The 16,751-nt window shown below is 44.9% G+C and overlaps 1 protein-coding gene and 1 long non-coding RNA gene across 2 annotated transcripts in view; one reads left to right on the top strand and one right to left on the bottom strand.

Annotated features, from left to right (window-relative positions):
- The window catches only part of HYDIN (HYDIN axonemal central pair apparatus protein), a 339,593-nt gene extending 332,944 nt beyond the window's left edge, over positions 1–6,649 (top strand). The window contains exons 85-87 of the mRNA XM_081512491.1: positions 1,752–1,982; positions 3,948–4,172; positions 5,922–6,649. Of these exons, the coding sequence (XP_081368617.1) occupies positions 1,752–1,982; positions 3,948–4,172; positions 5,922–6,404 (939 nt within the window). The 3' untranslated portion in view covers positions 6,405–6,649. The remainder of the gene's footprint in view (positions 1–1,751; positions 1,983–3,947; positions 4,173–5,921) is intronic.
- LOC145514537 (uncharacterized) lies at positions 4,834–9,368 on the bottom strand. The gene is made up of 4 exons (XR_014060201.1): positions 9,005–9,368; positions 7,508–7,561; positions 7,187–7,419; positions 4,834–6,240 (listed from the first exon to the last, which is right to left on the bottom strand). It is a non-coding gene; the product is annotated as an uncharacterized LOC145514537 (long non-coding RNA).
- Between the last annotated feature and the right edge of the window lie 7,383 nt (positions 9,369–16,751).

Here is a 16,751-nt window from a genome sequence, read left to right as displayed (position 1 = left end):
ACTTTCTTAAAAAGACAACTGGCAGTTTATAGTAAATATAATAACATTGTAAGGTGGACGAATGCATGTAGACATGAAAGATACGGCAACAAAAGCCCAAAAGATGGGATGGGTAGGTAAATGAGATTATACTTCAGTAAGATTATTGCATTTGTGAAGTAGGATGTATGAGATCAGAAACATAGAGCGTCAGTTATGAAGTGGGAAGTGATAAAATACCAACTCTACATTAAATGTTGATAAGTTGTCAGTTCTAGAGCAATAACTAAAAATATATTATTTAAAAATATAGCTAAGAAGCCATAGAGGAAATAAAATACATTCCGAGAGATTTCACATTGATCCATAAGAAGGCAGAAAAGTAGTAACCAAGGAATTAAAAAAATAAAAGAGACAAATGAAAAAGGAATAGCAAGAGGGCTGACTTCAACCTAAATGTATAAATGATTGCTTTAAATGTAAAACAACACTCCTATCAAAATATAGAGGCGGTCAGAACACTCTAAAGACAAGAAGAGGTCAAAAGTAAAAAGGCAGTTATGTAAGGAACTATTATTTCCTAACAAGATAAACAACTCAAGGTATTAAAAAGGACAAAAAACTGGAATCCTCTACCTCACAGAAGTAAATGTCTGAGTGATCAAGAAGTACATGAGAAGATGCTCGATGTCATTAGACATAAGAAGACTGCAAAAGGAGAGCAACCTGTCAACAAGTCAGATGTGGGCTACAAGTGTGAGCTCTGGGGTCAAGCCAACCTGGGTTCAAATCCTGGTTCTGATACTTTTTTGCCCAAGACCCTGAGCAAGATAACTTCCTTAGCCTCAGTTTCCTCATCTTTAGAAACATCAGTGAGGGAAACAGTAATGTTGCCCACAAGCTGTATGAATTAAATAAGTACCTGCAGTGCTTGTTGTTGTCACTCAGTCGCCAAGTTGTGTCTGGTCCGCAGCACACCAGGCTTCTCTGTCCTTCACTGTCTCCCTGAGTTTGCTCAGATTCATGTCCATTGAGTTGGGGATGCTGTCTGACTATCTCATTCTCTGCTACCCACTTGTCCTTTTGCCTTCAATCTTCCCCGGCATCAGGGTCTTTTCCAGTGAGTCGGCTCTTCACATCAGGTGGCCAAAGTATTGGAGCTTCAGCTTCGGCATCAGTCCTTTCAGTGAATATTCAGAGTTGATTTCCTTTAGGATTGACTGGTTTGATCTCCTTGCAGTCCAAGGGACTCTTAAAGAGTCTTCTCCAGCACCACAATTCAAAAGCATCAATTCTTTTGCACTCAGCCTTCTTTATGGTCCAACTTCCGGTGCCTAGGACACAGTAATCATTAAGTGTTAGATGCCATTATTATTAGTAGTAGTATTGATGTATTAACTGCTCCAGCAGTAGCAGGAATGGGGTGAAACCCACCACAGCAGGAACCTCTTGAGGTCCTGCTTGTTCTCCAGGACCACTCACTGTCCCCACTGAGGACACCGTCCTTCTCAGCCCTAGACCATGCTGCTCTCGCCTAGAGCAACCCAGGTTCCTCCATGCCTGCTCACCTGGAAGGAGCCAGATCAGAACACCTGAAGAGAAGGGCTGGGTGGTGGGGTTCACATAGGCTGGGAGGGCCCATTTCAGCCTGGGTCCCATACTTCACATGCCCAGGCATTGCTAACAGGGAGAAGGATCTTGTCGATGGTGGAGGACCCCGAACTAACCCCTCTGCTCCGCCCCACTTCCTCCCACTCTCTCTGTGAATCCAGGTGATCTTCCGAAACGAGGTGACCAACGAGTTCTTATACTACACGTTGAGTTTCAGGGTCATCCCTTCAGGCATCATCAAAACCATTGAGATGGTGAGCCCCGTCCGGCAGAGCACCTCGGCCTCCATCAAGGTGGAAAACCCCCTGCCTTACACGGTGACCTTCTCCACGGAGTGCAGGATGCCCGACATCAGCCTGCCCTCCCAGTTCGTGGTGCCGGCCAACTCTGAGGTATGGCCCTGCCCGTGGGGGCTCCCCACTGGGTATCTGTGATGGAGACTCTGCCCCGGGGGCCTCTGGGCCCACTTCTGCATCCTTGAGTTGGGGCAGCTTGGCAGTGGTCAGGAGAGAGGAGGACGACCAATCCGTCACAGTCCTATTCTCTCCTTCCCCTGCTGCCCAAGTCCTCATATAAACCAGGGACACACAGCGCTTTGGCTCAGGCGTGTTAAAGGGATTTACTGATTAGCCACCAGGGCTTCCCTGGTAGCTCAGACAGTAAAAAAATCTGCCCTCATTTCAGGAGACCCAAGTTCGATCCCTGGGTCGGGAAGATTCCCTGGAGAAGGAAATGGCAACCCACTCCAGTATTCTCGCCTGGAGAATTCCATGGACAGAGGAGCCTGGTGGGCTACAGTCCATGGGTCGCAGAGAGCCAGACGTGACTGAGCGAGTAATAAGAGCTGTCTCTGTTACATGTTTGTTTGCCCTGCTCAATTTAAATTATTTTTCTTACTTTTCCTAATTATATAAGTCACATGGAATATATGTAGTGAAAAGGACAGCAAGGGACACATAATAGTGTTGCTGGATCAGTTGCTAATATTTTTATTAGATGTTGTGTGTATATGCTCAGTAAGGAAACCAGCATCCAGTTTTCCTTTCTTCTATTAGCCTTGTTGGAGTCTGATGTCAAGATTATGCTCGTTGAGGTAGGTTTCCTCCTATTCTTTTCTATGGGAGAATTTGTGGAATATTAGATTGGTAAAAAGAAAGCTTTATTAGATTGGTAAAAAGATCCTGGAATTTTGTTAAGGGAAATTTTTTTTACTATTGATTAAATATCTTTAATGGTTATAGGACTATATGGGTTTTCTCTATATTTTTAAGTCTGTTGTGGTAAGTTATATTTGTTTACACATTTGTCCCTTTTCATCTAAATTTTTTAATTGTGGTAAAATCATGTAAATACTGCATTTTTTTCTGTTAAACATCTATTACAACTTTAACGATATCCTCTTTATTTTTCAGTAAGACCCAGTTTTTTATTTTAAGAAACAATATCTGTTCATGACAGAAAGACTATTTTATCTCTATAAAAGTACATGAAACAGAAAATAAAAGTCCTGGGACTTCCTGGCGGTCCAGTGGTTTAGACTCTGTGCTTCCACTGCAGGGACCACAGTTACAATCCCTGGTCAGGGAGCTAAGATGCTACATGCCACTTGGCATGGCCAAAAAAAATAGAAAAGTCCGCAAAATCTCATTTCCCCCACCCTAAGACAATTACTGGTAACAGTTCAATATAGCCTTGCTGTGTCTTTTCTATACATATGTAGACATATTCCTCTCCACAACAATGAACTCATATACATTTCTGGAATCTTCTTTTTTCCACTTAAATTATTACCACCTTTTATTTCAATGATTAGAGCTTTGGTGCTTTCTTTTTAATGGCTACATAATATTCCACCAAAGTGAAGAAAGTATAATTTATTTATACAGTCTTTTACTGCTAATACACTGGAATTATTGCCCTTGTTTTGCTTTTATAAGCACTACTCTTTGGTTCTTGTTTTGTTTTGCTTTGGATGACAATAGAGGAAGCAGAATGCCTCCCCCAAGTGATGGTAGAACCCCAGAAGCTGGTTGTAGATTGTCCATGAACAGAGAAGGAGCTGCCTGACCTTTAGCCCTCCTGCTCCCCCAGCCCACCCACTCCTGTCTCTGTAATTTTGCTTCTCAAGAGAGGATCCAGTACCTATTTTTATCTTCAGAGAGATTCCAGATACAGAAATACCCCGACTACGGAAAGCTAGAAGGAATTCCAGGGAGGAAAAGTGGGCTGGTTTGGACAGAGGTTCCCCAGGCTCAAGATCAGTGTGAGCATCTACCGCCAACCTGCTCTGAGGTCCCCAGAGGGGCAGAGGAGGGGCGGACATTCAGCATCACAGGAGCCTCTGTCTTCTCTCGCAGGGAACGTTCACATTTGAATTCCAGCCCCTGAAAGCTGGAGAAACCTTCGGGAGACTGACACTGCACAACAGCGACCTGGGTTACTACCCGTATGAGCTCAATTTGAAAGCCTTGCCAGCACTGCCTGAAAAGCCTGTCCACTTCCAGGCTGTTCTTGGCAGCGGCCAGAGCATCTTTGCCAAGTTCACCAATTACACTCGGCAGAAGACAGAATACTACTGCAGGGTGAGCAGCCCCGGCCCCACCCTCTGCCCTCCCCTTTCCAGAAGTCTGGGCTCTGAAATAACGGGAGGGGGACACTGGGTGCAGAAACAAGAAACTCATACTCAGGGCCTTCATCTAGTTGGAAACTCCCAGCTAGAAGCAGAGTATCAGACAGAATATCAGGTCTGGGTTCTTCCTCACAGACTTTCTAGTTTAACAAGCGGGGGTGTGGCGGGGGGGCAGCATTGCTTCCCACAACATGCTCAGCGGTCGATACAGAGACAGTTGGTTTTGGGGAGGTTCTGTTTCAGGAGTTAATCCTATATTCACACTGATGGTAATAGGCAGCATATATGGAACACTTGCTATGGACCAGGCTCAGTTTTACATGCATATTTTAAAAATCCTGACAGCTATCCTGTGAGAGTACTGGTAAGTTATTGGTAAGCTCTACTGAGAGCTCAGTGGTCATGAGTATACGCTGTGAAATCCAACAGACCTGGATTTGAATCCTCACTTCACTGTTTATTCTTTGTATGAATATCTTACCAATACTCGCACAGGATAGCTGTCAGGGTTTTTTAAATATGCATGTAAAACTGAGCCTGGCCCATAGCAAGTGTTCCATATATGTTACCTATTACATCAGTGTGAATATAGGATTAACTACTGAAACAGAACCTCCCCAAAACCAACAAAATAAAATTTATTCCTCTCTCAGATAGCAGCGTGGGCTTAGGGTTAGGCTCCATGACGTCAGGCACCCAAACCCCTTTGTCCTGCTGTCCTTCCTTCTGTAGAGAGTTGCTTCGGTCCACATGGACCAAGATGGTTTCCTGTGACGTCCTCTTTGCAGCCAGCTACCATGGGGAAAGCGGGGAGCTGTGTACCTCACTTCCACTCACACTTTTTGAAGAAAACTTCATATGACCACACCCGGCAACAAGGAGCACTAGGAAGGAGTGTAGCCTTACAGTAGGTGGCCATGTGCCGAGTTAACACTGAAGTCCCATGGCCGTGGTCACGAGGCAGAGGCTCTTTTTTTTTTTTTTAATTGAGGTATAATTGTACAATTTTATATAAGTTTCAGGTGTACAAGATAGTGATTCACAATTGTCAAAGAGGCATAGACTCCTGGTCATCCCATCCACCAGGAGAAGCCTAGTTATGTTGCAGTAACAAACAGTCCCAGTATCTCAGTGGCTTTAAAACAACAAAGTCTCCTTTAGCGCTTCTCTGTGGAGTCACGGTCCGTGGGGGACTCTGCTCACCCCAGCCACTCAGGGATGCAGGCTAAAGGGCACCCACCATCTCAGATGTTCCAGTCACAGGATCAAAGGGGTGAAGAGACCCCAGAGGGACCTGCACTGGCAGCTAAACACTCCGGTGTGGAAGGGACACCTTGCACTTCTGTTCTCGGCTTATTGTCCAGAACTAGCCCCCTGCCCCATCCACGAGGAGCCAGAATGTCCAGTCCTCCTTGCCTGTGGAAGGAACAAGGTGCAGATACAGGGGAGCACTCCAGGGACCGCTGCCCACATCACCCTGCCTCAATTTCTCTTGGCCTTGGTTTCTTCTTAGTAAACTAGGGATAAACTAGCACTGCCTACTCTTCAAGAGAGTCACAAGGGCTCGACTCTTGTACAGCCTGCCCCGCCTCACACAAGCCGAGGTTGCCCATGTCAGGGGGAGGGGTGCTGGGGAGGGCCCAGAGCTGCAGGTTTGCTCTCCAGGGTCCAGGGGAGCCGAGCACATGTGTTTGCCTTTCAGACTGACTGTCCGGACTTCCACACGGAAAAGGTCATCTACGCGGCGCCTGGGGCGCAGGGCGGCACGGAGGTCAGCGTGGAGGTGTACTTCGAGCCCAGCCACCTGGGCGAGAGCAAAGGCATCCTGAGCCTGTCGTCGCTCGCGGGCGGCGAGTACAGCATCCCCCTCTTCGGAGTGGCTCTGCCCCCCAAGCCACAAGGCCCCTTCCTGATCCGAGCCGGCTACAGCATAGTCATCCCCTTCAAGAACGTCTTCTACCGCCCGGTCACCTTCTCCTTCATCGTGGAGAACACCGCCTTCTCCGTCCGCGCCATGGACTCTGTGAAGCCCAAGAAGATCAACAACATCACGGTCTACTTCGAAGGAAACCCATCGGGCAGCAAAACACCCATCACCAGCAAGCTGATTGTAACCTGTCGGTCTAGCGAAGGCAGCGATGCTGGAATTAAGTGGATTTATTACCTGAAGGGGACAACCCCGTAGTGGGAACCAGGGTTGACAGCATCATCCAAAAGCCATCTCATCAGCCGTTAAGACCTTTGTGTTGTTCTAAGCCCCACAAAGAATAGAGAAAATAATGAGAACTCTAAAGGTACTGTTTTATCTCCAATTCAATTATAAGGGCACTTATTTCCATATTATATGAATTCCAAATATCTATATGAAATACAGATACTCCATGTTTAACACGGTAACTGTATAAAACAGAGCTATATTTTACTTTGCAAGAGCAAGTCTCTAAATTTGGTTTCTTAATATACCTGCAAAACCCAGGCACTGTGTAATAATTCCCACGTTTAACAAGGTGACCGTCCCTCACATGGCACTTAGCACCACATGACTCTGAGGCCCCGCAGTTTCTTTTTAAAACCCACGATGGCTTCAAGAGCCCTTAGTCATGACTCTGTTTTGACACTGTATTTTATTCTGCTTTCATATGAAAGCCAAACAAGTCACTACTTTCAAAGCAAAGAGCAGATACATCAAGGCAGTTATTGCAGGGACAGAAGTTGGGGCGCTCCCCCATCTCTGCGTCCCTGATCTGTTTCCCATAGAAAGTTCTCACTGAAGGCCAGATCCTGGAGAGATGCTAATAGAGACCCCAGTTCCCCAACCCCACTCAGCTTGCGGAGCAGTGAGTCTCTGCCTAATTCTGGTCCAGACCCCACCTCCCCAAATACTGATTTAATCAGTCCAGGGAGGGACCTGGCATCTTTTTACCTTGTAGAGCGGAATTGAGAAGCAGTGCCACAGATCAAACCCACCTGGCCAGTCATGCTGCAGCCAGTCAGGAATCTGCTTCCAGGGGGACCATGTCTCAGGTTGATATGTTTTAACTGCAGCTATCTTGTGTGCTCACAAAGGGTGACAGCCTGGTTGGTGCCCTTCTTCAGAGGGAAGGCGCCATGGAGGCCCCAGCTCTGGGGACAGTGCCTCCCTGGACTCTCCCCGGGCTCCTGCAGTGGTCTTAATAGAGCCACCCACCTGTTGGCACCACCTGTTGACATAAGGGTGGTTGAAGACTGGCCCTCAGGCATAGGAGTGGAGGGCAGGGCCAACAGGCTTCTGCACAAATGCACACACACCTATGCCTGAGGGTCCCCAGCCTCCACCTCCTCCCTTCTCCTCGTCCACTCCACCTGCAAGAGAAGGAGACGGCATAAAAGCACCTCCATGGCCTTTGGGGAATGGATGCTCCCAAGAGGTGGCGCTCAGAAATGATCCCTGGACCAGCAGCCTGAGGATCGCCTGGGAATTTATTAAAAATGAAAGTTCTCAGGGCTAGCCCCAGACCTACTGAGTCAGAAGCTCCAGGCATGTGGCCCAGAAACCTGTGTTTTTAACAAGACCTTATGGCTACTGGAGGTGTTTTTTAATGGACAGAGATTCTTCCACCTCTTTGTACCTCCCTCGGACCCTCACTCAGCCCATTCCACTTGACACACAGCTATACCGGATGAAGCCTCTCCTAAAGAGGCTGCAGACATACGCTTGAGAGCTCATTTTTGTGGCCATTGAAGAACGTGGTGATAGGAATAAAGTTGAAGAACAAGATGACAGATATTCCCAGTGATTAAATGAGCAGCACGCCGAGGGGCCACAGAGTAAGGAGCACATCCTCTAACCAGACAATAGAGAGTCCGAAGAAAGCGATGGTTCTCAAACTCACTATCGGTCAGAATGACCCTGAGGACTTGCTGACCACAGACTGCTGGGCCCCACCCTCACAGGGCCTGATTTAGTAGGTTTGGGTGGCCCGAGAATTTGCATTTCTGCCAGGTTCTGAGGGACGCCATCGCTGCCCAAGTAAGGATCCCACGTGGTCAGCACAGCTCTGAAGCCTGGGCCTCCTCACATTAGTGGCACCTAGGAATGCAGACTCTCGGGCCCACCTGGACCTACTGAGTCAGAATCTGCATGTTAATGCCCTCCTGGGTGGGGTGGGGGTTGTGTGCACAGTGCAGTGGAGAGTGCGGCTGTAAAGGCCCCAGGAGAACTGGAGCCTTTGCTGAGCCCACAGCCCCTAAAGCTCTTCATTAGAGCCCTGGAGAGAATCTCATCAACTCTGCTTACAGCCTAGTGAGTGAAATGGGCACCTCCCCCCCATAGTCCCCCCTCCCACCCATTCCGCAGAGGCAGATCTGCGGGGAGGGGAGCCATTGGCCCACCACCAGCTTCTTCTAAAAAGGTACCTTTTCAACACTTTTAAACCCCGTATGATAAACAGTTCTTAAGACTGCAGGAAAGAGGGAGGAAGCTGTGCAGAAGTTGGCTAAAACATCCATGGTCCAAGCGCAGTAAGACTCAAGATTCCTCTAAATGTGAAAGTCAAGACTCAGCTATGTTCCCTTGAGGCTGCGGGGTTCCCAGCCACCACCCTAGACACTGGTTGCTACAGAAACCGGTCACTTCCCAGTATTACCACCAGCGAAACAGTGCCTTTAGGTGGCCAGGGGCAACCCCCCTGCTTCAGCCCTGTCCTGCTCCCGCCAGCCACTGAGTCTAGGGCCCAAGCCTCATAGGCCTGGAGAGACACCTCCCTGGGACCAAGCAACCAGCCCAGACCCTGCCCCAGCACAAACCTGCTTCCGGAATGACTTGAGATGGAGTACATTGCTTTCCTGTACGTGGTTCTTAAATTTCCTTGGCCTCAAAAAAGGCAATGACGAAAATCATTTCATACTGGTAAGTTTGGAAGGGCAGAATAGCTCAACAGAGGGCTGGAGGGGAGGCTTGGTGAAAACAAGCATCCTGACAAAAGCTCGTAGAAGTTACATTTGAAAGAACACTTTCTCAGCAAAGCAGACCAAGAGACGTCTCACTGAGGGGTGTGGAGAAAATCTCAAGGCCCAGGTGGCACAATTCCAGAGACCATGGTGCTTGGAAAACGATCGTGAATGCGGCCCCCTGACGCCATTCATTCTACACGGAAGCCCTGGTGAGTATGGCATCCTGGTGAGTCTAGACACTTCTCTGGGCTAGATGGGCCTCAGGTCAGAGGTGATTATATTGTGACATCACGAGGGCCTGCCAGATACTAAGAAATGCCAAACGTGGGATCTCCCAAGCCTCTTAGACCCTCAACATATTGTCCTGACACTCCAGCAAAATCACACTGCTGTTGGAGAGACTGCTTTGTGCAGTTCACGATTCAGGGACAGTGTCTCACAAGCCCCTTCTTGCTATATAATGCCCGTAAGTTATGTGTCACTAACCAGGTGTCATCACACATGTGCAGATGAGTTACAACTGTGAAATGATGGCCAATGTGTAAGCAGACGTACTAATTATCCACTAGTCTGGAAGAGTCTGAGCACAGCAGGCCTGGCCAGGGCTGGTCCCCACGGACAGAGACGTGAGCACATAGAGAAGGCAATGGAGGCCCCTGGGCTTTGCTCTCAGTATCCCTGCCAATCAAATTATGGTGAAGAACTTAATTAGTTGACACCTTCCAAGATATCAGAAAAACAACAATAACAGTTATTTCCAGGAACTTCTGAACTAAAGGTAGGACAAAACATTGATTTGGGCCTTGAGCAAAAAACTGGTTTCTTAGCAACCTAGGCCAGAATGTGATTTCAGAAGAAAAGCGTTCCTTCTGGTAAAAATATAAACATCTCCGTATTGTTTTGATTATTTAAAAACTCTATCACAGTATGACTCATGAAAAATTCAGTTCACCTTTAAGAAAAAGCCAAACAAAACAGCAAAAGAAACATGAAACATTATATTAGATATGGGTCTAGTGGAAATGAGTACACACTAGAGAAATACATCCAAATTGTTCCCATTGATTTTTTTTTTCATTGCTTTACATCAACCATCATCAAAAGTCTAAAAACATAAACCTTACAAGACATTTAGAAATGCCCTTATCAGTGCTACTTGGTGTCAAGGTACAGGGAGGAAGCTGTTAAGCTGTGCATTGTCTTCTGGAGATGAATCTGTACTTGGAGGAGTTTTCAGATTGTTGCGCACCCACCTTTATTTGTAAGGTTATATTGGCAGGGGTTTTAAAAGCTGTGAAGACCCCACCAGTAAAGGAAAGCACAATTTATGTTTTATAAAAATATATCACTATTCAAGCCCATGATTTTAAGGCATAAGCAAGGTTGAAACGGTTCTATGAAGACCTACAAGACCTTTTAGAACCAGCACCCAAAAAAGATGTCCTTTTCATTATAGGGGACTGGAATGCAAAAGTAGGAAGTCAAGAAACACCTGGAGTAACAGGCAAATTTGGCCTTGGAGTACAGAATGAAGCAGGGCAAAGGCTAACAGAATTTTGCCAAGAGAACACACTGGTCATAGCAAACACCCTCTCCCAACAACACAAGAGAAGACTCTACACATGGACATCACCAGATGGCCAACACTGAAATCAGATTAATTATATTCTTTGCAGCCAAAGATGGAGAAGCTCTATTCAGTCAGCAAAAACAAGACCGGGAGCGGACTGTGGCTCAGATCATGAACTCCTTATTGCCAAATTCAGACTTAAGTTGAAGAAAGTAGGGAAAACCACTAGACCATTCAGATATGACCTAAATTAAATCCCTTACAATTATTTCTCAAGTGAGAAATAGATTTAAGGGACTAGATCTGATAGAGTGCCTGATGAACTATGGACAGAGGTTCATGACATTGTACAGGAGGCAGTGATCAAGACCATCCCCAAGAAAAAGAAATGCAAAAAAGCAAAATGGCTGCCTGAGGAGGCCTTACAAATATCTGGGAAAAGAAGAGAAGTGAAAAGCAAAGGAGAAAAGGAAAGATATACCCATTTGAATGCAGAGTTCCAAAGAATAGCAAGGAGAGATAAGAAAGCATTCCTCAGTGATCAGTGCAAAGAAATAGAGGAAGACAATAGAATGGGAAAGACAAGAGATCTCTTCAACAAAATTAGAGATACCAAGGGAACATTTCATGCAAAGATGAGCTCAATAAAGGACAGAAATGGTATGGACTTAACAGAAGCAGAAGATATGGCAAGCAGAAGAGGTGGCAAGAATACACAGAAGAACTGTACAAAAAAGACCTTCACAACTCAGGTAAACACGATAGTGTATTCCCTCACCTAGAGCCAGACATCCTGGAATGCAAAGTCAAGTTGGCCTTAGGAAGCATCACTATAAACAAAGCTAGTGGAGGTGATGTAATTCCAGTTGAACGATTTCAAATCCTAAAAGATGAAGCTGTGAAAGTGCTGCACTCAGTATGCCAGCAAATTTGGAAAACTCAGCAGTGGCCACAGGACTGGAAAAGGTCAGTTTTCATTCCATCCCAAAGAAAGGCAATGCTAAAGAATGCTCAAAACTACCTCACAATTACACTCATCTCACACGCTAATAAAGTAATGCTCACAAGTCTCCAAGCCAGGCTTCAGCAATATGTGAACTGTGAACTTGCAGATGTTCAAGCTGGTTTTAGAAAAGGCAGAGGAGCCAGATATCAAATTGCCAACATCCGCTGGATCATCGAAAAAGCAAGAGAGTTCCAGAAAAACATCTATTTCTGCTTTATTGACTATAAGCCTTTGACTGTGTGGATCACAATAAACTGTGGAAAATTCTGAAAGAGATGGGAATACTGGACCACCTGACCTGCCTCTTGAGAAACCTGTATGCAGGTCAGGAAACAACAGTTAGAACTGGACATGGAACAGCAGACTGGTTCCAAATAGGAAAAGGAGTACGTCAAAGCTGTATACTGTCACCCTGCTTATTTAACTTATATGCAGAGTACATCATGAGAAATGCTGGGCTGGAGGAAGCACAAGCTAGAATCAAGATGCCAGGAGAAATATCAATAACCTCAAATATGCAGATGACACCACCCTTATGGCAGAAAGTGAAGAAGAACTAAAGAGTCTCTTGATGAAAGTGAAAGAGGAGAGTAAAGAAGTTGGCTTAAAGCTCAACGTTCAGAAAACTAAGATCATGGCATCCGGTCCCATCACTTCATGGCAAATAGATGGGGAAACAATGGAAACAGTGGCAGACTTTATTTTGGGGGGGCTCCAAAATCACTGCAGATGGTGACTGCAGCTGTGAAATTAAAAGACGCTTACTCCTTGGAAGGAAAGTTATGACCAACCTAGACAGCATATTAAAAAGCAGAGACATTACTTTGCCAACAAAGGTCTGTCTAGTCAAGGCTGTGGTTTTTCCAGTGGGCATGTATGGATGTGAGAGTTGGACGGTGAAGAAAGCTGAGCGCTGAAGAATTGATGCTCTTGAACTGTGGTGTTGGAGAAGACTCTTGAGAGCCCCTTGGACTGCAAGGAGATCCAATGAATCCATCCTAAAGGAGATCAATCCTGGGTATTCATTGGAAGGACTGATGTTGAAGCTGAAACTCCAATACTTTGGCCACCTCATGCGAAGAGTTGACTCATTGGAAAAGACCCTAATGCTGGGTAGGATTGGGGGCAGGAGGAGAAGGGGACAACAGAGGATGAGATGGTTGGATGGCATCACTGACTCAATGGACATGGGTTTGGGTAGACTCCGGGAGTTGGTGATGGACAGAGAGGCCTGGCGTGCTGCAATTCATGGGGTCGCAGAGTCGGACACGACTGAGCGACTGAACTGAACTGAACTGAACTGAGCGACTGAACTGAACTGAAAGTTGAAATAGGAATTTAGGATTTTTAAAAGTGAACTGATTAAAGAAAGTACTTGTTAAATAATAGTGCAAGTGGCTAATATGTACCTTCTTTTTTCTCCTGTGCTCCACAGTAAGTTCTCATTAGTTACTGATTTTATTCTATTTTTTTTATTGAAGTGTAATTGCTTTACAATGTTGTGTTAGTTTTTGCTGTACAATGAAGGGAATCAGCTGTATGTATACATATATCCCTTCCCTCTTGGACCTCCCTCCCCGGCCCCACTCACCCAACTAGGCCATCACAGACACTGAACTGAGGTCCCTGTGCCATACAGCAGGTCTCCACTAGCTATTTTACACATGGTAGTGTGTATATGTCAATCCTAATCTCCTAATTCATCTCACCCTCCCTTCTCCCATGGCTCTCCCCTACCCCTGTGTCCATATGTCCATTTTCTACATCTGTGTCTCTTCCTGCCCTGGAAATAGGTTCATCTGTACCATTTTTCTAGATTCCATATATACACATTAATATACAATATTTGTTTTCTGATTTACTCTGTATGACAGACTTGAGGTCCATCCACATCTCGATAACTGATCAAATTTCATTCCTTTTTATGGCTGAGTAATTAGTTGTTCAGTTGCTAAATCGTGTCCAGCTCTTTTTTACCTCATGGACTGTAGCACACCAGGCTCCTCTGTCCTCCACTACCTCCCAGAGTTTGCTCAAACTCATGATCATTGAGTCAGTGATGCTATCTAACCATCTCATCATCTGCCACCCGCTTCTCCTTTTGCCTTCAGTCTTCCTAAGAATCAGAGTCTTTTCTAAGGAGTCAGTTCTTCGCAGCACGTGGCCAAAGTATTGGAGCTTCAGCTTCAGCATCAGTCCTGCCAATGTATATTCAGGGTTGATTTCCTTTAGAATTGACTGGTTTGATCTCCTTGCAGTCCAAGGGGCTCTCAAGAGTCTTCTCCAGCACCACAGTTCCAAGACATAAATTCTTTAGCACTCAGACTTCTTTTGATCCAACATTCACATCCACACATGACTACTGGAAAAAAAAACCATAGCTTTAACTAATATGCACCTTTGTCGGCAAAGTGATATCTCTGCTTTTTAATATGCTGTCTAGGTTTATCATAGCTTTCCTTCCAAGGAGCAAGCATGCATCTTTTACTTTCATGGCTGCAGTCACTATCTGCAGTGATTTTGGAGCCCAAGAAAATAAAATCTGTCACTGCTTCCACTTTTTCACCTTCTATGTGCCATGAAGTGATGGGAGTAATATTCTACTGTATATATGTTTACCACACTGCTTTATCCATTCATCTGTCACTGGACATTTAAGTTGTTCCTGTGTCCTGGCTATTGTAAATAGTGCTGCAATGAACATTGGGGTATGTGTGTAATTTTGAATCATGGTTTTCTCAGGGTATATGCTCCGTAGTGGGATTGCTGGGTCATAAGGTAGTACTAGTTTTAGATTTTTAAGAAACCTGCATACTGTTCTCCACAGTGGCTGTATCAGTTTACATTCCCACCAACAGTGCAAGAGGGTTCCCTTCTGCACCCTATCCAGCATTTCAGGTTTGTAGATTTTTTAATGATGGCCATTCTGACCGGTGTGAGGCGATACCTCATGGTAGTTTTGGTTTTCATTTCTGTAATAATTAGTGATGTTGAGCATCTTTTCATGTGTCTCTTGGCCACGTGTATGTCTTCTTTGGAGAGATGTCTGTTCAGGTATTCCCCCCATTTTATGATTGGGTTGTTTGTTTCTTTGGTATGAGCTGTTTGTATACTGTGCAGATTAATCCCTTGTCAGTTGCTTAATTTGCAAATATTTTCTCCCATTCTGAGGGATGTCCTTTCTTCTAGTTTATGGTTTCCTTTGCTGTGCAAAAGCTTTTACATTTACTGAGTCCTTATTTGTTTATTTTTATTTTCATTAATCTAGGAGGTGGGTCAAAAAAGATCTTGGTGTAGTTTATGTCAGAGTGTTCTGCCTGTGTTTTCCTCCAGGAGTTTAATAGTGTCTGGCCTTACATTTAGGTCTTTAATCCATTTTGAATTTACTTTAGTGTACGATATCAGGGAGTGTTCTAATTTCATTCTTTTACAGGTAGCTGTCCAGTTTTCCCAGCACCACTTATTAAAGAGACTGTCTTTTCTCCATTGTGTATTCTTGCCTCCTTTGTCATAGATTAGTTGACCATAGGTGCATTGACTTGGTCTGTGTCTGTTTTTGTGCCAGTATCATACTGTCTGGATTACTGTAGCTTTTTAATATAATCTGAACTCAGGGAGCCCAACTCCCCCAACTTCATTTTTCTTTCTCAAGATTGCTTTGGCTATTCAATGTCTTTTGTGTTTCCAAATAGACTGTAAAAATTGTTGATTCTAATTCTGTGAAAATGCCATTGGTAATTTGATAGGGGTTGCATTGAATCTGTAGGTTGCTTTGGGTAGTATAGTCATTTTCACAATATTGATTCTTCCAATCTGAGAACATGGTATAGCTCTCCGTCTCTGTGTGTGGCCTTTTTTTATTTCTCTCATCAGTATCTTATAGTTTTCTGAGTACAGGTCTTTTTTCCTCCTTAGGTAGGTTTATTCCTAGGTATTTTATTCTTTTTGTTGCAATGGTAAATGGGATTGTTTCCTTTATTTCTCTTTCTGATCTTTCCTTGCTAGTGTATAGGGATGCAGGAGATTTCTGTGCCTTAATTTTGTATCCTGCAACTTTGCCAGATTCATTGATTAGCACCAGTAGTTTTCTGGTAGCACCTTTAGGATTTTCTATGTACAGTATCATGTTATCTGCAAACACTGACAGTTTAACTTCCTTTTCAATTTGGACTTCTTTTATTTCTCTTTCATCTTTGGTTGCCATGGCTAGCACTTCCAAAACTATGTTGAATAACAGTGGTGAGAATGGCCATCCTTGTTTTGTTACTGATCTTAGAGGAAGTGCTTTCAGCTTTTCACCCATGAGAACGATGCTTGCTATGGATTTGTCACATAAGGCCTTTATTATGGTGAGGTAGTTTCCCTTTGTGTCCACTTTCTAAAGAGTTTTTATTACAAATGGTTATTGAATTTTGTCAAAAGGTTTTTCTGCACCTATTGAGTTGATCATCTGGGTTTTATTCTTCAGTTTGCATCCCTGGGATAAATCTCACTTGATCGTGGTGTGTGAGCCTTTAAATGTGTTGTTGGATTCTGTTTGCTAGTATTTTGTTGAGGATTTGTGTCTATGTTCATCAGTGATATTGGCCTGTAATTTTCTTTTTGTGTGATATCTTTGTCTGGTGCCCAGCAGGCACTCTGCAAGAACCACTCCAAGCCCTCCCCCCACCACCCCATTGTACCTGTGAGGAGACGCAAACTCCACGTCCTCCTACTTTGCCATCCTGGCCAAAGTTTAATTTATAAACTAGACACAGTAAGAGAATGTCCTCATGGCCAGCATCACTACTAGTCTAAGGACTTCGCTACTCCAAAGTGTAATTGGCAGACCAGCAGCATCCGGATCCCCTGGAGGCTCATTAGGGACAGATTCCCCAGCCTCACCGCAAGCCTATGGATCGGAATCTGCATTTTAACACCATCCCTGGTGATCTGGGCGCACAGTAGTTGGAGAGGCTCCTCGAGGCTGATTCACCTTCCTAAGGTTTCACAGCTAGAACCTGGAATCAAAACATCAGTGCAGG

This window comes from Giraffa tippelskirchi, chromosome 7 (genome assembly GCF_054371585.1).
Source record: "Giraffa tippelskirchi isolate mGirTip1 chromosome 7, T2T-mGirTip1v1.2.pri, whole genome shotgun sequence".
Classification (NCBI taxonomy): domain Eukaryota; kingdom Metazoa; phylum Chordata; class Mammalia; order Artiodactyla; family Giraffidae; genus Giraffa; species Giraffa tippelskirchi.
The sequence above is the reverse complement of the archived record's forward strand: the minus strand, read 5'-3'. Positions and strand labels throughout refer to the sequence as shown.